This window comes from Rana temporaria, chromosome 5, assembly GCF_905171775.1.
Source record: "Rana temporaria chromosome 5, aRanTem1.1, whole genome shotgun sequence".
Classification (NCBI taxonomy): Eukaryota; Metazoa; Chordata; class Amphibia; order Anura; family Ranidae; genus Rana; species Rana temporaria.
In genome coordinates, this window is record NC_053493.1 from 170758281 (window position 1) to 170783106 (window position 24826).

At 40.6% G+C, this 24826-nt stretch overlaps 1 protein-coding gene and 1 non-coding gene across 2 annotated transcripts in view; one reads left to right on the forward strand and one right to left on the reverse strand.

Moving 5' to 3' along the window:
- Nucleotides 1–24826, reverse strand: part of LOC120941161 (polycystic kidney disease protein 1-like 1) — a 249593-nt gene that overhangs the window by 66027 nt on the left and 158740 nt on the right. The window contains exons 28-36 of the mRNA XM_040354447.1: nucleotides 24184–24357; nucleotides 20869–20988; nucleotides 20699–20765; nucleotides 12621–12724; nucleotides 11356–11542; nucleotides 10332–10464; nucleotides 8424–8508; nucleotides 6361–6531; nucleotides 2589–2707 (exon numbers count right to left, since the gene is read on the reverse strand). Coding sequence (XP_040210381.1) covers nucleotides 2589–2707; nucleotides 6361–6531; nucleotides 8424–8508; nucleotides 10332–10464; nucleotides 11356–11542; nucleotides 12621–12724; nucleotides 20699–20765; nucleotides 20869–20988; nucleotides 24184–24357 — 1160 coding nt within the window. The remainder of the gene's footprint in view (nucleotides 1–2588; nucleotides 2708–6360; nucleotides 6532–8423; nucleotides 8509–10331; nucleotides 10465–11355; nucleotides 11543–12620; nucleotides 12725–20698; nucleotides 20766–20868; nucleotides 20989–24183; nucleotides 24358–24826) is intronic.
- On the forward strand, nucleotides 7577–7682 carry LOC120942084. Its single transcript, XR_005749885.1, has one exon. It is a non-coding gene; the product is annotated as a U6 spliceosomal RNA (small nuclear RNA).

Here is a 24826-nt window from a genome sequence, read left to right on the forward strand (position 1 = left end):
TTGTCACCACTGTGCCATGCTATTAAACGCAGCCGCTTTGCCATTAATTGTCACCACTGTGCCATGCCATCAAACGCAGCCACTGTGTTAATTGTCACCACTGTGCCCATTGTTGCCACTGTGCTGTGCCCTTTAATTGTCACCTCTGTGCCCATTGTTGTCACTGTGCTGTGCCCTTTGTTGCCTCTGTGCCCATTGTTGTCACTGTGCTGTGCCCTTTGTCGCCCCTGTGCCCATTGTTGTCACTGTGCTGTGCCCTTTGTCGCCTCTGTGCCCATTGTTGTCACTGTGCTGTGCCCTTTGTCGCCTCTGTGCCTATTGTTGTCACTGTGCTGTCTGTGCCCTTTTATTGATGCCACTGTGCCTTTTGCCGCTCTCTGTCACCATTTGCCGCTCTCTATGCCCATTGTCGCCCCTTTCCCTGTAAAATGAACTTACCTAAAGCTTCCATGTCCTCCCTTGATGTCTTGTCCCGCTTGGTGACGCTTCAGCCAATCAGGTTCCCGATAACCAGAATCCGGGAACCAGATTGGCAGAAACGGCCGTCAGTCTTTTTCAAGGAACGCAGGGGGCCTCATTCCGAGAATAGACATCCGAGAGCCGGAGGGCTGTACTTGGAAAGCCTATGAGAGCCGCTGGCTTTGATAGGCAGTTCCGTTCAGCCAACCAGCTGCCGTTATTCAGGTAACCGGCGCCCTATGTCCGGTTATCTGAATAGACCAGGCAGCTGGCAACCAACAATAACATACATCCGTGCAATTATGCACGAATGTATGTTATTTGCGAGAGGGGGTGGCGCTGCAGCGCCCTCTATAGACGGCCGCCGGAACTCCGGTTAAAATGTAAAAATTACATTTTAGCCGAATAAAAGTTATTAAAGGGCCCTTTTTTTTTGTGATTGCGGGAGGGGGGCGGCGCCCGTACGTCCCTATGGACAGGCCGCCACTGGTCACACCTACACACCATAGGTTAAATAACCGATCGTGTCAGAACGCGGTGACGTAAAACACAACGACGTGCTGAAAAAAAATGAAGTTCAATGCTTCCAAGCATGCGTCGACTTGATTTTGAGCATACGCGGGTTTTTAACCAATGGTTTTGCATACTAACGATCGGTTTTGACCTATCGGTTAGCAATCCATCGGTTAAATTTTAAAGCAATTTTGCTTTTTTTTAACCGAAGGTTAAATAACCTATGGGGCGCACACACGATTGGTTTTGACCAATGAAAACGGTCCGTCAAACCGTTGTCCTCTGGTTAACCTATCGTGTGTACGAGGCCTAACAGTACTTTCAGAACTGCTTTAAATAAGTATCTGACTGTTTAAATATTTTAACAGTTTTTTTTTTTATGCTGGGACTTCTAAATAAATTAGATCTAATGCTGGCAACCTTGCTTCCACTACTTGTTGAAGTAAATGGTCTCAAATGGCTGTTTTTTGATAGGAAGTAAGAGTCTACAAAGCAGTTCATGGTTAGCTAGCCACAGACAGCATTTTTAGCATACAATGTATGCATTGTACAGCCTTGTAAAGACCAGCGTATTTGGAGCTAAACTCACAGTAACTATAATAAACAAACAAATACTGGTATGCTTGGTAGCTTAAAAATCATAGGAATAGTTTTTTTATTAATACTTGTTAGGAGAGCTCTACTTTAGTATCAATATTAAATGTATTGTATTATCCAATCTATAAATTACCTTTATGCTGTATTATAATTCTTCATTAAGACACCAAGCGTACCAGTATCATGTGTTTGTTAAATAAAGCACATAAGCAGAATTTTTACAGAATGGGTTGGTGTGTCTACAAAAGAGTAGCATCCATAATGCAGCAGCCTTTGAAGGATTAATTTAATGGGCAAGGTTATTCGTAGTTTTATAGATGTAGGCTGGCACTTAGGGATACTTATTAAAATCTTTTGAGTGGGACGTTCCATAGAATATGAGATGCATCACTTGAAGTGGACCAAAAGTAAACATGCAAAGTCCCATAGGTGGCTTCATGGCATAGCCATAAAAAGAATAAAAACTGGATCACAACACTTGATGTTCAGATGCATCCTAGGCATTTTTCTGTCTTCCAGATGCATCTTGGGGGAATAATTTAATTAGGCATACTTACTCGCCTTCTTAGGTTACCAGTAAACAAGAATCAAAAAACTTTGCATGCCCTAATCCCCTCGGTCCATTTTCCTATGCAGGCATAAATCAGCAGAAAGGATTAGAATTTTGCTAAAAATTATAGGCAAAGCAGCAGAAATGTACTGTGGCTACTTGTGCACCATGAATGAGTTATAATGATGTATCCCCTCAGGTTTTTGTATATTAAAATGCTGCTCAATGCTGTTGTTTTCCAGCTTCATAATTTGTGTATTTTGTTTTGGGAAACCCCAAAATTGTATCAATTATCTAAAAAGAAAGATAATAAAAAAACTGGACACCTTTTGTGAGCCCTTAAAAGACTAGTGTGTCATCCACAATTGTGTATGGAAAGGAGGGAATTTGTATTTTCCTTCTAGAATTCTTGCTTCATTTTTTTTTAATTTGTTGCATATTGGAGCATATTTGACACAGTATTCTTTACCTAAATATTTTCTTTATTACTGTCTTCCTTCTGACCTTGTCTCTGACTATTCTTAGTTGAGGTCTAGTGGGTGGTCGCGCCAACCTTAGGTACCGGGCTCTCTTCCGGGCAGCAAGGATCTGTTTAAAGTATACAATAAAATGTAAATAACTGTTCAACATTTCAGGCTATCAACATCAATCATTTATACTTTTTTTAAATTTACATCTAGCCCCTCCATTAATATCTTTTATATATTGAATGAATATAAATAATTGTTATAAAATCATCTCTAACCCCATTTTGACAATATAGTGGCAACATCTGTAGTTTGTATAACTGATATGACAAAAACAGATTACACAATGGCAGACCCTTTCCCTATTTTTTATACTTACTGTATGTATTACAGAGAAAACAGGTCTGTGTCCACTCCACTATGCAGAACAGACACAAACACAGCCCACTGTTCTCTATGAGGCAGTCAGATGGAAACGGATTGCTTGTCCATTTCCATCCAACTGTCATCCGATCCGCCGGATGTATCTCCATCCACCTGTTTTTAGTGGACCGGATCGGATTGCGGCAGGTGTCAGCAGACACATGTCCGCTGACATACGCCGCTGTATAGAGAAGAATGGGTGGTCATGAATAACGGACAGACTGACCCGATCGGTCTGCTGGTGTGAAAGGGCCCTATAATTCCCTTGCTACATGAGAATTATATTTTTTGATGCAGTTTATAGATGTCTACCACTCCTCTTTTGCATGACTTACTTAAAGGGGTTGCAAAGGTTTGTTTTTTATTTTCTAAATAGGTTTCTTTAAGCTAGTGCATTGTTGGTTCACTTATTTTTTTCTTTCGATTTCCCTTCTAAATGTTTTTTTTCTTTGTTTTCTTTGTCTGAATTTCTCACTTCCTGTTCCTCCTCAGTAAGCTGTTCTGGCTGACTAACCACCGCTCGGATGATGGTGGCAAGTTTACTGAGGAGAAACAGGAAGTGAGAAATTCAGACAAAGAAAAAAAACATTTAGAAGGGAAATGGAAGGAAAAGGTAAGTGAACCAACAATGCGCTTGCTTAAAAGGAACCTATTTAGAAAATAAAAAACAAACCTTTCCAACCCCTTTAAGTACTTATGACTTACATATGTGTGCCATATTTTACAATTATGTGGTTACAAAAGTATTAGTGCAGACTCTTCAGTTTAAGTCCTCAATAATAGGCAGGGAAACCCTTAATTATAAAGAAAGATTAGTACTACTGGAGACCCATAAAGAAAATGCATTGGAAAGGGTTTAATATAAAGTCCATACATAAATCACAAGAAAAAATAAAATAAAATCCCGGGCACATAAGCTGATCTACTTGTCAAGGTGTCATTTTGAATTTGCCTTTCACAGAGGTAAAATTTAGGGTTGTCCCGATACCACTTTTTTAGGACCGAGTACAAGTACCGATACTTTTTTTCAAGTAGTCACCGATACCGAATACCGATACTTTTTTTTTAAATGCAGCCACGTCCCTTAATTCAGCCATGTCTCTAAATTCAGCCATGTCTTTAAATTCAGCCATGTCTCTAAATTCAGCCATGTCCCTAAATTCAGCCATGTCCCTAAATTCAGCCATGTCCCTAAAGTCCCCATCAGCAGTGTCCACCGCAAAACATCCCCATCAGCACAGCAATGTCCCTGTCAGCGGTGTCCCCATCAGCACAGCAATGTCCCCATCAGCAGTGTCCCCATCACCGCTGATGGGGACACCTCTGATGGGGACATTGCTGTGCTGATGGGGACATCGATTATGGGGTCACCGCTGATGGGGACATTGCTATCCTGATGGGGACACCATTGATGTGGACACCCATGTCCCCATCAGCAGTGTGCCAAACAACGGTGTCCCCAGCAATGTCCCCATCAGAACAGAAATGTCCCCATCAGCAGTGTCTCCATCATCGCTGATGGGGACACCTCTGATGGGGACATTGCTGTGCTTATACCATTGATGGGGACACCTGTGTCCTCATCAGCGGTGTCCTCATCAGAACAGCAATGTCCCCATCAGAACAGCAATGTCCCCATCAGCAGTGTCCCCAGCTGCACAGCAATGTCCCCAGCAGCAAGTGTCCCCAGCAGCAAGTGTCCCCAGCAGCAAGTGTCTCCATCATCGCTGATGGGGACATTGCTGTGCTGATGGGGACACCCGTGTCCTCATCAGCGGTGTCCCCATCAGAACAGCAATGTCCCCATCAGCAGTGTCCCCAGCTGCACAGCAATGTCCCCATAAGCATGTGTCCCCAGCAGCAAGTGTCCCCAGCAGCAAGTGTCCCCAGCAGCAAGTGTCCCCAGCAGCAAGTGTCCCCAGCAGCAAGTGTCCCCAGCAGCAGTGTCTCCATCATCGCTGATGGGGACATTGCTGTGCTGATGGGGACACCATTGATGGGGACACCCGTGTCCTCATCAGCGGTGTCCCCATCAGAACAGCAATGTCCCCATCAGCAGTGTCCCCAGCTGCACAGCAATGTCCCCAGCAGCAAGTGTCCCCAGCAGCAAGTGTCCCCAGCAGCAGTGTCTCTTTCATCGCTGATGGGGACATTGCTGTGCTGATGGGGACATTGCTGTGCTGATGGGGACACCATTGATGGGGACACCCGTGTCCTCATCAGCGGTGTCCCCATCAGAACAGCAATGTCCCCATCAGCAGTGTCCCCAGCTGCACAGCAATGTCCCCATAAGCAAGTGTCCCCAGCAGCAAGTGTCCCGAGCAGCAAGTGTCCCCAACAGCAGTGTCTCCATCATCGCTGATGGGGACATTGCTGTGCTGATGGGGACACCATTGATGGGGACACCCGTGTCCTCATCAGCGGTGTCCCCATCAGAACAGCAATGTCCCCATCAGCAGTGTCCCCAGCTGCACAGCTTGTGTCCCCATCAACAGTGTCCCCAGCTGCACAGCTTGTGTCCCCATCAGCATGTGTCCCCATAAGCATGTGTCCCCATAAGCATGTGTCCCCATCAGCGCAGCACAGCAATGTCCCCATCAGCGTTGTGCAACATTCACTTGCCTCCGCTGTAGCCGGCTTCTGCTCCTCTTCTTTTTTTCTTAGATTCCAGAGTCCCGACTCCCGCCCGCTGCTACACACGTGGAAGATTTGTAATTTCAAACAGCGGGCGGGAAGAGGGGAGGTGCCGCGCCTGTGACGTCACTGGTTGTCGGGACATCGGCGGTCCCAGCAGCCAATCAAAACACAGCCGGATCGAACACACAAGCGGGTCGGGGTTTGGAGACCCCTGCGCTAGGGGAACACAACAGCTGTCATTTGCATTTGAATAGCTGGGTGTTCCCCCCGCCGCGCTGTCATGTATAGCCCCTCCCCCTTGCCCAGAAACTTTGATAGACAGTCGTATCAAAGTGCCCGGGCAAGGGGGAGGGGCTATACATGACGGCGCGACGGGGGGAACACCCAGCTATTCAAATGCAAATGACAGCTGTTGTGTTCCCCCCTTGCATAGTAACTAGATGTCGGCAGCGGCGAGGGGAGGGGGATTGAGCAGCTCTCCTCTCCACCATACGAGGACTGCTCTGCTCCGCTCTCCACCCGCACTCGAAAAAAAAAAAAAAAAAAGTATTCTATTTAGACATCGGGAGTATTTGCGCGAGTACAAGTACTAGCGCAAATACTCGGTATCGGTCCCGATACCGATACTAGTATCGGTATCGGGACAACCCTAGTAAAATTATTTACTTTTGTTATCATCACCTAATGGTAGATTCTCATTAGTTGTTGTCATACCTTTTCAAAGTTTGATGTATCATGACTACTCTGAGAAGATGGAGTTGTTAAGTGTGGTAACTGCAAATACTGTTCCCCAGCAATATACTTTACATCTTCACTTAATGCTTCCACAAAAAAGTCAGGTCTTTCTTTCTTTCTCCATGCTACAAAGACTGCTATGAGTAAAATCTGGAAAAAAAAATCAGTATTTAGGAATTTAAGAAAAATATTTGCATTCACACATTAACTGTTTAGCCCTGCAATCCTAGTCACTGCAAAATAAGGCTGAGTGGGTCTTTTGCCAGTCCATGAATTCCAGGGTATTCCCTGGTCACTTGGGTAATATAACATTTTAAGCGTGTTCTGATCCTGAGCATCTCTCCACTTATAGAATCTCCCAAAGTAGCTTATCAGGTTACCTTGGAAGCCCAAATGTCACTTTAAGATGTACTTTTTTGATGCAAATACTCTTTAAGCAAACAAACAATCTAATATGTATTTTCTTATGGGTCACATAATTGCATATATTTCTGCACATTTGGGGCCCAGATTCAGCCAAAAGCCTCGTCTGCTGACATCGCGGGCGCGCTGGACAGGTAAGTGTCCATTTTTTAAAAGTCAGCAGCTGCAGTATTTGTATTTGCTGGCTTTAAAAAAAAAAAATCGGGTGGACCTCCGCTTTAAAGTAGCAACAATTGTGAAAATTTCTGATTTTACTAAAATTCTATACTTTACAGTATACTAAGCATATGGAACATACATCTCACAAGCTTGTAGTACTAAAGTGTATTTCCACTTTTGGAGCCAACAAGAAATAACACCTACTTTAGATTTGTTACATGTTACATAGCATAACTTAAAAATTGCAGCTTACCTTTTTACTCACAGTTTTGCATAATAATTATACATAGATTTATATTCACAATAATTTACTTTGTCTGCACATCTCATTATCAGTTGCAAACTAGATGTGCACAATGTCCAACAAAGGGCTAAAGATCTCAAGTCTTGGGTGGTACAAACCACAGTACATTGTATGATTATGCACTTTGTGAAAAAGCTGTCCCTCAGTTTGTCCCTTTTTTTGCACATTGGAAACCGTTCTAAATAAAAATAAAAGTGGCCTATAGAATCATATGTATAAACCTGTACCTGGAAAGTGACCATAAAAATAAGAAATGAGGTCACATCTCTCAAATGTGGACACACACAGTAATAAAATCATTGGAGGTTGTTCTTGCTTCGGCAGGAAATATACTAAAATTGTAACAATACAGAGAAGATTTGCATGGCCCCTGCGCAAGGATGACACGCAATTTCGTGAATCGGTCCATATTAAAAAAAAAAGAATCATAGGAGGTTTTCATCTTTCCTCATGCTATCCAAATTACACATGCTTCATCTGTTATTAGATTTAGGTACAATATAATACATATCAACAGGGATAACTTCTCTATGTGGCAATGATGGAGAAATGGGAAAATTAAGGTCCTAATTCAATACAGAAAAGTGTTGGTGTCCTTGTGAGATACTGTACTTCTCACCTACTCAGAGTTAGGTTACCCTTAGGCCTTGTACAGACGAGCAAACATGAAAATGGTCCGTGGACCGTTTTCATCGGACATGTCCGCTCAGAGATTTTGGTCTGATGGTTGTACACACCATCAAACCAAAATCCCTGCGGACAGACAGCGCGGTGACGTGGCGGTGACGCTGACGCCGCCACGTCCGCAAATCCGGAAGTTCAATGCTTCCACGCATGCGTCGAATCACTTTGACGCCATGCGCGGGTTCTCTGGCCAGCGGACATGTCCGATGAGTCGTACTGACCATCGGACATGCTAAGAAACTTTTGTCAGCTGGAAACCTGTCTGCTAGGCCGGAAAATTGTCCGGTCGGCCCTACACACGACCGAACATGTCCGCGGAAACTGGTCCGCGGACCAGTTTCAGCAGACATGTTCGGTCGTGTGTACGAGGCCTTAGAGACATGTTTTCACCATATATAATAAAGTTAGAAATATTCCAATTCATTTTCTATATTTCTGTAAACAATATAAAAAGGCATCTTAAACATCTTACCAAAAAGGGTTGCAAAATAAAAATGCAGTAGATCATGGAAAGAAAAACTGCATGCAGCCAGAGAATACACTTAGAAATGCTGAATCTGAAAGAAAAAAAAAATGATTTATAATTTATAGAGTTTCAAATTTTGTTGATCATTTTATACATACTTTCTGAAGCAGAATGTGCCTTATTTGTAAATAGTTAGAAATGTGAAACAGAACAGCGAATACAAAATAAAAATATACAATGTCAAAGCTGGTGATATAGAAAAGCTGGGCATTCTAGAATTTTTGAAAATAAATAGGAAAATTTGAACAAAATTCTCAGAACATTCTATAGTCGCTCAAAAGATTGTGTGTGTCCTTAATATTTGATTTTGGAAAGAATGGACTTTACCAAACGAAAACAACATATACTGTTAGAAATTTGTAGATTCTTAAAAAAATTATCATTCTGCTCCTTTGAATTTTCTGGTCACTTCAAAAATGAAAATGAACATTGATTTGACCCTACTAATGATTAGAAATTCTAGTACTGTATACCCAATTTTTACCCAATGACCAGGCTGGAAAGATAACAAAGGAAGGTCTGAAGAGCGAGAGAGAGAGAGAGAGAGAGAGAGAGACTTGTAAAGCGCAACACATGCGAACTGAATCGCCTCTGGGCGCTGTATCCATTTCATGGGTAAGGAACCCCTTGACCTCAGAAGAGATGGGTTTTAATCTTTCTCCTGAAGGCCAAGTGGTCTGACTCCAGTCGGATGGTGGTTGGTAGTGCATTCCACAGGCAAGGTCCCTGGACTGCAAATCTTCGATCTCCTTTGGACTTGTATCTGGCCTTGGGTATCTGGAGGAGGTTTTGATTGGTGGATCGCAGAATGCGATTGGGGTTATGGGCTTTTATTTTTTCGCATAGATATTGGGGGGCGTTTTGCCTTGAATACACTTATGTATTAGGCAGAGTGCCTTGAAAGTGATTCTGTCTTTTACTGGCAACCAATGAAGGGATCTCAGTGAAGGTGAGATTGATTCCCAGTCACTAGTCGAGCGTATTTTGAACGACTTGCAGACGAGTGATTTGGTATTTGGGGAGTCCTAGATAGAGGGCATTTGCGTAGTCGAGTCTGGAATTGATGATTGTTCCCACCACGACTGCAATGTCCTCTTTCGGGATAAAGGGCGTGAGTCTGCGTTACAGGTTTAAAAGGTGTCACATGCTGTTGGCTTTGGGTAATAAAGCTGCCATAGATGGATTGAAATTTGGCCAGTTCAGCAGGTACCAGTCAATTTTCAATCCATCTATGGCCATCTTCTCTTGAACGGGAGAAAATCAGCTGTAACACTGATCAATGTATTCTGACTGCAGAGGAGTTACCACTGTCAGAAAGCAATAGCACATTGGGGAGGATTCCTTCATCATCCTTGATTGTGTGAGTTGGGGAATCCATTCAGTATTTTGATCAGCAAGCTGGCTGATCAAAAAAACAAACAAAAAAAAAACGATCCATCTATGACTAGCTTAATTAACTACATAGTGTGGCACAGGAATTTTAATCAGACAATAGACAGTTTACAGATAGAATTAGGTAAAATAGTGCATATATGTATTTAAGTGTATTTAAGTGTGTATTTGCTTTTTTGGCAAGAGTTTGGCTTTAATACTGAAAGCTGTAACAAATGTACTATATTTATTTATTATTTTCAGGAATTAGTATCCACTGTGATTTTAAAAAAAATGACAAAATCCCTAGGACAACAAAACTTGCTGTTTGCTGTTTTTTTTTTTTATAAATTTCTTTTATTATTTTTTCAACAGTACAATAAAAAACAGTATACAAAACCCATACAGACAAACATACAGCATTTATGGTCTTGCTGTTTGCTGTTAAATGTAGTATTTGCAATACGGTTTAGCAAGGTTTACCTGATTCCAATCACCACTGTTACTATTCCAAATCCTGCGCTAAACACAGCACAAAGTGACCAGGCCACATAGACACACCATGGGGGCAGAACCTTGTTCTCATGTAGAAAGGAAATGTCAAACAGTCCAAGATCTACAAAACAACAGATACAAAGAAAAACACACTAGTACAAAATGCACGTAAAAGAAAATGACTTATTGTTGGACCCTAAGAGAATTAAACAGAAAAACATCACGTTTTGTTTATATCCATATAAAACAAAAAAACTCAGATGCCCATATGTATTGTATATATATTATTTTGATGGCATTTCTGATTTTTATTTTGAGACATTCCTAGCTAATTGATCCTGTGTTTATTACTTCTGAATTTAACTGACTACATATTTCATTTTTTTTGTGATAGATCTTTAGCATTATATCCTATTCCAAGGTGTATTCTGCACCTCCAGGAATCCAGTAATCAAGTTATGCTGTGTCAGCATATTTAGTAACATAGGCTTGACCCCCACATTCTGCTACAGAAGAATTCAAGGGGAAGATCTGATTGTGTGGACCTTACTGTCTGCTAGTTCAGTCATGATTACTTACATTCTGAGATGGTGGAGATTTTATATATTTAATGAAAAATAGATTACCCAAGTTCTAGTAAGTTCCTCAGCAGCAATATATATGTAGGGTTATATTTATTATTGATAAAGCACAAATTATTGACATAAAGGTGATTCTACTTTGCATCATAATTCATACATATATAATTGTTAGTGACTTGATGATAAATAAATAATTTATTTTATCGTTACACAGTTCATTCTTTTTTTATTGATAGTTTCATTGTGTTAAAAATCTCTACACAGAGTAAACTCAGGAAATTAATTAAGACAGCATGGCTTTAAGTCACCAAATGTATGTTATGCTAATTAGCACTCCAGAAAGCTGGAGACAATGTATATCAATTAATCAAATATTCAATATTGCTGTCTTGATTAATGTTCAAAATTCCTGAAATTGTTTTAAATTTTACCTGATGATTGTTGCAAACAAGTGCCATTTGAGCAATCCTTGATGTTTTTCAGCCCAGGTGTAGGACAATGACTAATATTACAACTGCAATCATCATTTCCAGTAGAGTTCTGAGTAGGTGAGGGGCAGCTACTTTTGTGTTTTCTTCTGCCATCTGTAGAGTGAATACTTGAAGTGGACAAATCTCTCTAAAAGAAACAAAAAAGGATAACAGAATATTTTTTTGCAGTGGTGCTCAACATACAGCCACATTCATTTCCCTGTTGCCAAACCACTTTACAAGAAAGAAAACAAAGACTTTCACTACCATGTAACCATTACCACCTCTGCATCCCTTGCAAATATGTTGTAGACATAATAATCACCTGTTTTCTGTTCCCTATATCCACAATCCCAACGGGGACACATAGGATGGGGTGCATATGCTGTTCTGCTGTCTTCTGATTGGCTACATAAGGCTGTCAGTAAGTAGGCAAAAAACTGAATACCCACAACATCCTATAATGCACACCCTGTTGAAGCTGTAGTAAGAGGAGCAGGACATGGTTAGTTATTTAAGCACATTGTCTAACAGTTTGTGTGACTGGTGCCTGTCAAGCTGGTTGTTGCAGCCTTAAAAAAGCAGTGAAATACCTTGGTAAGACAGACACGGCTGCTTATCAGACAGCACCTGAAGAAAATATGACTGGCAGCAGCATAATCTTCACCACCATCTGGAAATGCCACAACAAGGCATTTTCAAAGGACATCCCCAAAGTAACACGTTTTACATTCCCCCTTGGACAGTAAGGGAAGATCTGCTACTTTCCCCTGAATGTATGGATCCAAGAAGGTGGCTTCCCAATAAATATCTTTTTTTCTTTGACGACATGTATGCAAGGGTCCTTACATAGGCACTGCAGCATGAAGGACATCTTGTGCCATAAATGGCCTGCTGTGGCCAAGAACCTTTGCAGTCTTTGCCAATCATAGCCACCGTTTAATGATATAGCACAGACCGGTAACACCACTGTAATAATGCTCATGAAGGATCCACATGTTGTTTTGTCTTACCTCCTATTACATATATACCAATCATAAACCACGTTTGATGAGTATACTCTTCTCATTTATTGGTTAGGTACAGCAGTAATATAGTCAATACATTTTATTGTGGCTGTGGGGTGGCTATTATTAATAGCAGAATTTTAAAGTATGTTTTAATATTCTAACATTTTGTAGAAGATTATTAATATTTGAATTATCATGACTCTCGCGTGCCAGTACCTGATATTTCTTCTTCCAGGTATCATATGCCCAGTACTGGAAATGATGCCATGCCAAACTAGATTGAAGAATAGTGTCTGCTTCTTGTATATAATGTTGCTGACCTATAGTTTGCAAAGACAGAGTAATTAATGTGTATATATCTATATATTTATTGCAATCGTCAATTTCTGTTGAATCTTGTGCAATGGATACACCAAACATTTTAGTTATTTAATCCATTGCGGCCTATGATTTATAAGTTGCAACAAGCACACCAATACTTCTTATCCATGCATTTATAAATTAATTTATAATTTATTTAATTTATAAATTATGGAATAAGGCTCTAGTCTTTTGGTCTTGGAGACACTAGTGATGTCAAGAAACTCTTTAGGATTTTTTCATTGTACTTTCCTTTAAAGCTGAGATCTCTGAAAATTGTTTCATTGTCATGAGAATAATGGATACTACATGACTGCCCATCTATTTTTCAGCCAAATATGCATCTATTACATCATGGTTGTGGAATTATGTTTTTTTTTCTGACAGCTGTGCTCAAGATCATGGTTGTGGGCTCAGCAGTAGAGCATTTAGTAAACTCTTCTTCACTGATTTCCTCAACAATCAATGAACTTGGAAGCGTTCATGCCTTTCCACAGTATTTAAAGTAAAAAAGTGGCACGCACTTATACTGTGTAAGCACACATAACATATACAGTATGTAGATGCAAATAGAAGGAACAGACATTTAGTTTTCCAAGAAAGTGAAGTTATAAGTCTAGATGTAGCAATGGCCAATTAATTCTCCAGAACTGCGCTGGTTATATTGATTAGAAAATGTGTCATTTATATTGTGTTTTGTTTGGTAAATAATATAGAAAAGCTGATCATTAGAAATGAGCCAACAGGTCAAAACAAACCTAGATTCAGACAGATCTGTCCAAATGCCCGAACTTTAGCCCGTTCGGTTCCTGTTCAGTGGGAACGGTACATCATATATAGAAGAAATATTTCTGTGGTTTCAAAATATGACAGCTTTTCGCTGTCACTGGTTACTAAGGAAGCTGCCAACCTGCAGACCCCCACAACCACCAGGCAAGGGTTGTGGGTAAGAGGCCATTGTTGTCATCAAAATGGATACAAGGTGCTTTTCCCCTAGCAAGGTACCTTTCCATGTTGAGGGCATGTGGCCTGGTATGGTTCAGAAGTGGGCCACACACCTGCCCCCTCTTCCTGGTCAACCAGGCTGCATGCTCAAATTAAGAGTTTGGTATGGATTTTATGTATGTTTTATGTGGAGTCCCCCTTTAATACCATATTCAGAGGTATTCTTGCTGTAGGTTGTGCTACAGCAAAAACTACATTTATAAAGAAGAACATTTTACTGTTTAAATTGCTGGCAAATTACAGTGCCTTGAAAAAGTATTCACACCCCTTGAAATTTTCCACATTTTGTCATGTTGCAACCAAAAATGTAAATTTATTTTATCGGGATTTTATTTGATAGGCCAACAAAAAGTGGACCCATAATTGTGAAGTGGAAGGAAAATGATCAATGGTTTTCAAAATCTTTTACAAATAAATATCTGAAAAGTATGGTGTGCATTTGTATTTAGCCTATTTAAACTGATACCCCTAACTAAAATCTAATGAAACCTATTGCCTTCGGAGGTCACCTAATTAGTTAATAGAGTCCATCTGTGTGTAATTTAATCTCAGTATAAATACAGCTATTCTGTGAAGTCCTCAGAGGTTTGTTAGAGAACTGTAGTGAATAAACAGCATCATGAATGCCAAGGAACACACCATACAGGTCAGGGATAAAGTTGTGGATAAGTTTAAAGCAGGGTTAGGCTATAAAAAAATCCCAAGCTTTGAACATCTCACGGAGCACTGTTCAATCCATCATCCGAAAAATGGAAAGAGTATGGCACAACTGCAAGCCTACCAAGATACGGCTGTCCACCTAAACTGACATGTCGGACAAGGAGAGCATTAATCAGAGAACCAGCCAAGAGGCACATGGTAGCTCTGGAGGCGCTGCAGAGATCCACAGCTCCTGTGGAAGTATATGTCCACAGGACAACTATTAGTTGTGCACTCCACAAGTCTTCTGACCTTTATGGAAGAGTGGCAAGAAGAAAGCCTTTGTTGAAGGAAAGCCATAAGAAGTCCCCTTTGCAGTTTGCGAGAAGCCATGTGGGGACCCAGCAAGCATGTGGAAGAAGGTGCTCTGGTCAGATGAGGCCAACATTTTACTATTTGGCCTAAAAGCAAAACTTTATGGGGGTCATTTACCGTGCGCTAATTAGCGATAGTTAGCGCTCAAATTACTGCGATTTCGGTAATTATCGCCCAAACGAAATTCATGATAGCACTGGGGCATAAATACTCCCAAAACCGAATTTACTATAGCTCTCAGACAACAGATAGTGCCCAATCCTTTATTGTTTAAAGATAATCTGCTTTTACACTGTGTTAAAAAGTGTTATATATACTGAAATATCTTTAAAAGTCTGAGAAGAGATAAATTCCTTGTATCTTTACACCTAGGTGCCAACACAATTGAGCATGCTCAGACATGAAAACTACTGTCATTTTAACTCCCATGCCTTTTTTACCAAAAGTTATAGTAAATACCAAAATGAGTGCTGAGTTAAAAAGTGTTTTTTGAGAGTGAAAATTAGAGTTATGTAGCCCAATGAAAGTTTCAGCCATTCATTCTAATGGTACAATTGTAACTTCCCCAAATGTTGAGATGAAATATATTTTCTCTTAAATAAATTGTCCTTGCAACAATGTTGCTTCTTCTTCATCATCTATTTTGTTTTTAAAGCGGAACTTCAGTAATTTTTTCATCTTTCCATCTATTAAATCTTCTGCCCTTGTTGTTTTAACTTTGGATAAAAAAACATATTTTTTCTGCCAGTAAATATCTTATACAGCCCACTTCCTGTTTCTTGTCTGGAAAAAAAGCCTAGGCTTATAACATCATGCACATCTCTCTCTCCAACTACCCTGAGAGTTTACCAGGAAGGGAGAGGGGATGAGTCATAAGAGGGCCAATCAGAGCTGCAGAGCTGGAGGTGTGCCTCTGTATCTGTGCATCTGTGTATCTGTGCAAATCCAGGAAGTGAACGGGCAGCAGCTTCAGCTGCCCACAGTTAAAATTATTGCAGCCAGACTCAGTGGAGGGAGATTTCTGCAACATATTTTGCACATACAGAATCACAGTATATATAAAATAATATGTAAAAAGGTTGGAAGAAAGCTTCAGAATGTCAAAGATGTTTTTATTACAAATTATGTGAGCAGACTACAGATCCTCTTTAAGAATGCTAGAATGTGTAATGTTTTCATGTTTTGGTAAAATATATTTTTCTTTGTCTCTCTCACTTGTTGCTGTCTATCTCACAAAGATTTTTGCCCAAACTCACACAGATGTCTTTACAAACCACAAACAAAATCATTGCTGATGCAAATTTAGTGTGTTTTTATTATTTCCAAATGATCAATATTTGAGGCAAAAAAATGTGATATGTGTACCAAAATCAGAAATTAAAATGTCATTCCCAAAAATCAGAGGGTGGCATCACTTTTCTACACTCACATACCAAGAACCACCAAATATCACAGAATAAATCAAGAAGAATAACTCCTGACAAATGTAATTCCACCAACTATATGTCCAAAGAAATGCAGTATTTATGTGTAGGATGGTTTCACATGTGGCAGCACAGTGGTTAACAGGTTAGCACTTCTGCCTAGCAGCACTGAGGTTCTTGGTTCTAATCCCAAACATGCCACTTCATGTAGAGAAGTTGTCGGTTCTCCCTATGTTGTTAAACATAACTCCCGACTCCTTGCATAAATTATGTCTAAATGTAGTATTTATGTCTAGGAGGGTTCCACCACCATTGCGAATCGTGTCATATGTTTTCCATGGGTAAGAACTATAATCAGCCTTTAATATTTCCCCACCAGCACAAATTGCAGCCTCTTACCAAGCCAAAACCCACACAATGACAGCTGTTTATCTCTCAGCATGCTGGCAGCAAGCAGCCATAACTAGCCTTCAAAACAGATGGCATATGTAAGAAAACGGTTGTTCAGTGTCTCTCTGGCCTTCCACAGGACACATCTGCATTGATTAACTTCTTGTACCCCTGGGACTTAGGACAGATTGACACCACAGAGATGCAGCCGGCAAACATGTGGCAGCACAGTGGCTCACAGGTTAGCACTTCTGCCTAGCAGCACTAAGGTTTCTTGGTTCGAATCCCAAGCTGGTGCGAGGGCTAGCACAAGTGGTGTCCCGCAGCCACCAAGAGTTCAAACACAGTCCCTTGGAGCCCATAGTGTCCTTCCCGCCGCATATGTCAATCCTAATTGGGAGCCCACCACTTCTGCAGCGCCCGTACTTCTCCCATTTACTGGCCAACCCAGAATTCAGGTGGAAACATCACTTGATTTTTATTCACTGTTTTTCACAGAAAATCTCTATAGATCTATTGTGGACCAAAGCAATTTGTATGCTGGTCAATTCATCGCCACTAATCCCCAGTTGACTCTTGCCAGAGAATGGAAACCTGTTATGGTTTCCATATTTAAGACCTTTCTGGGCCTATCCCTCCTCATGGTCATTACTAAAAAAAAGTGAGTTGCGGTCATATTGGTCCACTGACCAAATTCACCATATTCCCATGTTCTCTGCTTCCATGGCCAGGATGCGATACGAGCAGATCTTGTGGTTCATGCATTTCAATGACAATGAACTCTGTCGTCCTCAGGGTGACCCTGGATACGATCGGCTCCACAAAATTTGGCTCCTCGTAAACCACTTCAACAAATAGTTTGCAGCCTTGTTTATTCCTGATCAAGTTGTCTGCATTGATGAGTCCCTGATTTTCTGGCTGCTTATCTTTCAAACAGTTATTCCTCAGCAAGCGTGCCAGATATAGGGTCAAGTTGTATATGCACTGTGACAGGGCAACAAGCTATACATATAGCTTTATGATTTACAAGGGAAAAGACAGGTGGAGCCCCCCCAACTGCCCAGACCACATAGGGAGCGCTGGCAAGATTGTTTGGGCCTTGGTGTCACCCTTTTTCGGAAAGGGGTACCACTTGTACCTGGACAAATACTACACAAGTGTGCCACTTTTTAGTCACCTTTTTGATCGTGGAATTGCCGCATGTGGCACTGTGCAAACAAATTGCCGGTGCTTTCCCCAACGGACTTGTAGATTCCCAACCTAGATGGGGGAGAGAGCCTGCTTGAAATGTAATAATTTGCACACAGTGAAGTGGAGGGACACACAAAATGTTTTCGTTCTGTCCTCCTTTTCATGCAGATACGGCAGTTGAAATTCCAACGATGACTAGTGTTGTTGTGAATCCCCTCAAATACAACCTTAAAGGGGTTGTAAAGGTTTGTTTTTTATTTTCTAAATAGGTTCCTCTAAGCTAGTTCATTGTTGGTTCACTTACACTTACATTTTCCTTTGATTTCTCTTATAAATGTTTTTTTTTCTTTTTCTGAATTTCTCACTTCCTGTTTCTCCTCGGTAAGCTTGCCCCCATCATCCAAGCCGTTTCCGGCTGGGGGTTAGTCAGCGTACTCTCCCCCTCCCTTGTTCACAGCGTCTCCCCTCAGGGATGTAGTCCCAAGGGAGGGGGCGAGCACGCTGACTAACCCCCAGCCAGAATAGCTCGGATGATGGGGGCAAGCTTACTGAGGAGGAACAGGAAGTGAGAAATTCAGACAAAGAAAAAAAAAACATTTAGAAGGGAAAACGAAGGAAAAGGTAATAGAACCAACACTGCACTAGCTTAAAGGAACCCATTTAGAAAATAAAAAATTAACCTTTACAGCCCCTTTAACATCGGAGGGGTGTATTTCAACATCCAGATGATGGCGCCATACGTAATTGCACGTAAGGCAAGACGCTGGTATAAAAAAGTGTCTGTATATTTATTATTGGCTCTGCTGAACGCTTATGTGCTATACAAAGCGCCATGAAGAACTGGTTCCTTCCTAAAATTCCAGGAAGAGATCATCACAGTCCTTCTGTTTCCAGACGGTGCTGTGGCCCAACTTTATGATGCAAATGCAGTGAGCCAGCTGCATTAGAGTCACTTTCCAGAAGTCCTTTGTTGTACTTCAGGTCAAAGATCACCCCAAAAAAGATGTTGTGTCTGCAGAAAACGCGGATATAGGCTGGACACCTGCTTTTATTGTCCCTCCTGTCCTGACCAACCTGGTCTCTGCATCCGTGATTGTTTTTGTGGCTACCACACACTAGTGGAGTATTAGCGTAGGGTACAGCACTGCACAGTCTTGGGGTACACTAGCACAGGGTCTCGAAAGATGAGATGGCCATCACATTTTGAGAGACCCTAATCTTCAACATTTAAGCCTCGTACACACGATCGGTCCATCCGATGAGAATGGACCGATGGACCGTTTTCATCGGTTAACCGATGAAGCTGACTGATGGTCCGTCGCGCCTACACACCATCGGTTAAAAAACCGATTGTGTCAGAACGCGGTGACGTAAAACACAACGACGTGCTGAAAAAAATGAAGTTCAATGCTTCCAAGCATGCGTCGACTTGATTCTGAGCATGCATGGATTTTTAACCGATGGTTGTGCCTACTAACGATCGTTTTTTTCCCATCGGTTAGGAATCCATTGGTTAAATTTTAAGAAAGTTGGCTTTTTTTTAACCTATGGATAAATAACCCATGGGGCCCACACGATCGATTTTGACCGATGAAAACGGTCCATCAGACCATTCTCATTGGTTTAACCGATCGTGTGTACGAGGCCTAACAGTTAAAATAAAAGTGCAGAAAAAAAAATATTAATATTGTTGTTTTATTTTTCCTATCTCTTCTCATCTATTGTTCTCTATCTATTGTTACTGTATTTTATGCGTAACTGTAATGTTTTATTGTATTTGCTTTGCAGGTATGGTATGTCTTACTGTTATACTGTAATGTTACTTTGTTTTATTGTAAATCATGATTTGCTTTGCAGGTACGCCATTCAGCTGCAGCACAGGATTTATTCTGACAGCAACAGGGTTTGCTCTCATGATACGTAAAGCCGTGACTCCAGCGCTGTAGCAGGTGATTTTACCACCACAGTTAAAAAAATTGCATATATGCCGAAGCAGGGGTGGAGGGGTGATTTTCCCCCATGCTTCGGCATATATTTTTTACAGTTTTATGCCACATATTGTTGTTGTTTTATTGAGTTAATGTTTAATTGTTACCATTGTTTGCTTTTCAGGTATGCCATTCAGCTACAGCACGGATTTATTTATTTTGAAAGCAACAGGGTTTGCTCTCACGTACTGGTATGTTTCTGGACTTTGAGTGGTTATACCAAAACAATGCCTGCAGGTCTAGGTATCATCTTGGTACCGTTATTTTTCAGCCAGCGGTCGGCTTTTATGTAAAAGCAATCCGAGCGCCCCCCCCACATCTTACAGGGTTTTCTCTGGCTCTCCTGTCCCACAAGGGAACCTGAGAATGCAGCCTGTGGTTCTGCCAGCTGACCATAAAGCTGAACAGCTCAAATCATCTCTATGGCCTAAGAAACCAGAAGCTACGAGCATTTTATGACTTTGGTTTCACTGTATATAAACAGCGCCATTGGGAAATTTGGAAAGTACCTTATCACACCGCTCTTGGTGTGTCAGATGCTTTGGAGGGCAGAGGAGCGATCTAGAGCCTGTCTCTACCTATTGCTATCATAAGGAATATATTTACATTCCCTGTGATAACAATAAACATGATAAAAAATAAAAATAAATGAAAGGAACAATGTTAAAAAAAGGGGGGGGGAAGCACCCCTGTCCCCACGTGCTTGCACCCAGCAGTGAACTTAAGCGTCGGTCTCGTGATGTATGTAAACAGCAATTGCATCAGATAGGGGGCAGTAATTTTAGCAGTAGATTTCCTCTGTTAATCTAAAGTGGTAACCAATAAAGATTTTTAAAAATGTATGAAGTTTGTCGCTGCTGCATGGTTGTGCGCAATTTTAAAGCATTTTAGCACAGCATTAAAAGGATTTTATTGTTCTCACCTTGATGGCAGTTTATATTAGAAGCCTTAATTTTAGAATGATCTTCTCTGGGATATTTATTCACCTTCTACAGAAGGAAGAAGATACATTTGTGAATTTTCTACAGCAACATATGTGATATTGTGGATTTAAAAATATGAATGTTAAGATTTACTGGAATTTTATCTTACCTTACTATACCTAAACAGAAGTGATAATAACAATGCAATTGGATACACAACCATTGTAGATTGAAATCCAGATATCAGAGAAGTGGTTGAAATTTCAATAGGGCCATTTTCAGCAGCATACTTAAAAGTAAATGAAAAAAATAAATAAAAAAGGTTAGGACATGTATAGAGTTTTATAAAATAACAAGGTATAGTAAAATGTTATTATTTTGTCTTCTAGCTGTAAACATCACATTTGCATGTGCATTTTAAATACGTAAGATTACTTCTTAACCACTTAACCCCCGGACCATATTGCTGGTCAAAGACCAGAGCACTTTTTGCGATTCGGCACTGTGTCGATTTAACTGACAATTGCGCGGTCGTGCGACGTGGCTCCCAAACAAAATTGTCGTCCTTTTTTCCCAAATAGAGCTTTCTTTTGGTGGTATTTGATCACCTCTGCGTTTTTTAATTTTTGCGCTATAAACAAAAATAGAGCATAAATTTTGAAAAAAATTAATATTTTTTACTTTTTGCTATAATAAATATCCCCAAAAATATATAAAAATCGTTTATTTTCCTCAGTTTAGGCTGATACGCATTCTTCTACATATTTTTCGTAAAAAAAAAATCGCAATAAACGTTTATTGATTGGTTTGCGCAAAAGTCATAGCGTTTACAAAATAGGGGATAGTTTTATGGTGTTTTTATTAATATTTTTTTTTAAATCGTAATGACGGCGATCAGCGATTTTTTTTTCGGTACTGCGACATTATGGCGGACACTTCAGACACTTTTGACACATTTTTGGGACCTTTGGCATTTTTATAGCGATCAGTGCTATAAAAATGCATTGGATTACTATAAAAATGCCACTGGCAGGGAAGGGGTTAACACTAGGGGGCAGGGAAGGGGTTAAGTATGTTCCCTGGGTGTGTTCTAACTGTAGGGGGGTGGACTCACTAGGGGAAATGACTGATCGCTGTTCATACATTGTTATGAACAGACGGTCAGGCATTTCTCCACCTGACAGGACCGGGAGCTGTGTGTTTACACACACAGCTCCCGGCCCTTGCTCTGTAACGAGCGATCGCGGGTGCCTGGTGGTGATCGCACCCACCTGGCACGCGCGTCGGGATCCGGCACGCGCTCCTAGTGGCCGCTTCGCGAGGTGACGTTATACTACGTGCTCTCACGCAGGGGAGCCGACCTGCCGCTGTAGAACTGCGGCGGCTGGTCGGCAAGTAGTTAAGGTTTTCTCTTTTATTAAACATATGTAACATGAAATCATTTTACCTCTCTTATAAGATATTAAATATATGGTGTATAAATACTAAATACATAAGTTTAACTTACATTGTAGTATAAACATTGGAGGTATGTGTGATGATAATGGAACACAATATTGTAAAATGAAGCTGATAATATATAAAAGTCTTGAGAGAGAAAAAAAGAAAACCCTATAAAATAACTATTGTAAAGTGTGCAAAGTGATTGATTATTGTTAGCTTGCAGACTCGTAAATGGTTTTGGATTGAAAGACATAATATATGAAAATGGTCCCAGATTCACAGAATGTGGGCGCACATTACGCCGCCGTAGATTAACCAATGTACGCGACGCCAACGCAGCGCAGAGAGGCAAGCAATGCATTCAGCAAGCCAGTGCTCCCAACGCTGTGCCAGCGTGGCGTGGGATTCGAAGGCGTACGCCGCCGTATGTGGAAGTGGGCGTGACCCATGCAAATGAGGCGTGACCCCATGCAAATGATGGGCCGAGCGCCAGACAGAAAAGTATCACGAACTGCGCATGCGCCGTGACGTGGACGCATCCCCCTGCGCCTGCTCACAACCACGTCAGAACAACTGCCTAAACTACGCCGGATCACTGCGTACGGCGTGAACGTAACCTACGCCCAGCCAGACACACGTCCAACGTAAAATACGCCGGCTTGTGTTCCCTAGTGCAGACCTTTGCATGTCTGCTGCTGGGTTGCACCTCCTTTATGGGGAATAACTTTACGCTGGACGTCGGACGCACGCAGGTTCGTGAATCGCCGTATTTCCCTCATTTGCATGTTTAAATGGCTAATCAATGGGAGCGGCACCATGCACCCAGCCAAAATGTGCGCCCACCCTACGCCGGCGTAAACAAGCTACGTCGGCGGGGTGTAGCCTGGTTTTAGGCGCATATCTGTTTGTGGGTCTGGCGCACAGATACGACGGCGCACATTTGCACTTACATCGGCGTAACTTGTTATACGTCGGCGTAAGTGCTTTGTGAATCTGGGCCAATATGTTTAGTTTATGTTACCTTAAAGATGGGGAATTTCATATTATACAGCTTAATTTTACTATAGAGTGTTCTATTATAAATGTCAGTATGTATAGTAATGTTACATTAATTATACATACATATATATATATATATATATATATATATATATATATATATATATATATATATATATATATATATATATATAAATATATATATATATATATATATATATAAATATATATATATATATATAAATATATATATATATATATATATATATATATATATATATATATATAATTTTGTTTAATAAAAGTGGGCAGGCAAGCCCCTTAACTACAGTTTAGACTAGCATATATAAATTGTATACATATATTTCATATATCCCCTGAAATGCGTCAGCTCCACACTTTATCTTAATTCACATTGAAACATATATTGCATATACTTGTACAATTAATTCTTGGTGTGGCATTTTAATCTCAGATCAATTCAGCCACAAGCCAAGGAAGCGGTGCAAATCCTTTGGTGTGGAAAAGCTGCCAGTCAGGAATCCAAACACCCTGTTCAAATACAACCACCATTTCCTATACTAATATGATAACCCAGGGTTCCAGCGCGAATCTTCCTGTTTTTCAAAACCTCCAGAGAACTGTTGAATGAGCCTCAGCATTGCAAGTATAAGTGTGAGGCCTTGCAGGGAGTTGTGGCCACTACTGAACACAAGCTAGTGGCTGTTAGAGAGTTTCCTTGAGCTGTAAGGGCCACATGATGAAAAAACTTCCATTCATGCTAACTATTAGAAGATTAAGATTACTATTCACTTTATTTGACTTAAAAATTAAATAAGAAGCTGCAAATGATAATAAAAAAAAGTTAGCACACAAATATGCATTATTCTTGTAATGCTTTAAAAACGCATTCAAAGTGAAAACTGGTGACAGGGTCTCTTTAAAGGTACAAAATAATAGTTCTTTCTGGACTTTAACACATATGACTACCCATTATGTTATACTTATGAGACTCTTTTGATAGAATAGAAAGAAGTCATACCTGATCTTCTTTCCAGTAAAGAAGGATGACATTGAAACACATATACCCCAAACACATGACTAAACATGTGGTTATTCGTTGAGTATGACTGAACCAACTGTAAGATGGTCGGCTAAAGACTGAACCCCAGGAATGGAAATCTTCCAGATATTGAGTGAATTTGCAGTAGAAGAGCTGGATTAAAAAAAGAAACAGAGAAATATTGTAAAACTTGATAGACAATAAGGTCAATTAACATAAGACAGAGATTATAATATTTGACCACTGCATAATTGTTTTAAGGAATGGTAATGGTATAAATATGCATAATAGTATAGATAAATCTAGCCATAGGTGGATGTTTTTTTTTTAATCAGCCAGGTGGCTGATAAAAAAAAAAATTGTATTCCCCCATCCACAGAATTGAGGTGTATTGGGGACTCCTCCCCACTACGTTATTGTATTCTGACAGCAGGACTCCTCTACTGTCAGAATACACTGATCAGCACTACAGCTAATTGGCTGCAGTGCTGATCAAATCATTTTTTTCCAACATTCCTGTTAGAGAGAAGCTATCATTAGATCAACTTCTCTCTAACGGGAACAGCCATAGATAAATTGAAATTCGGCCAGTCCCTGCTGAACCGGCCGAACTTCAATCCAT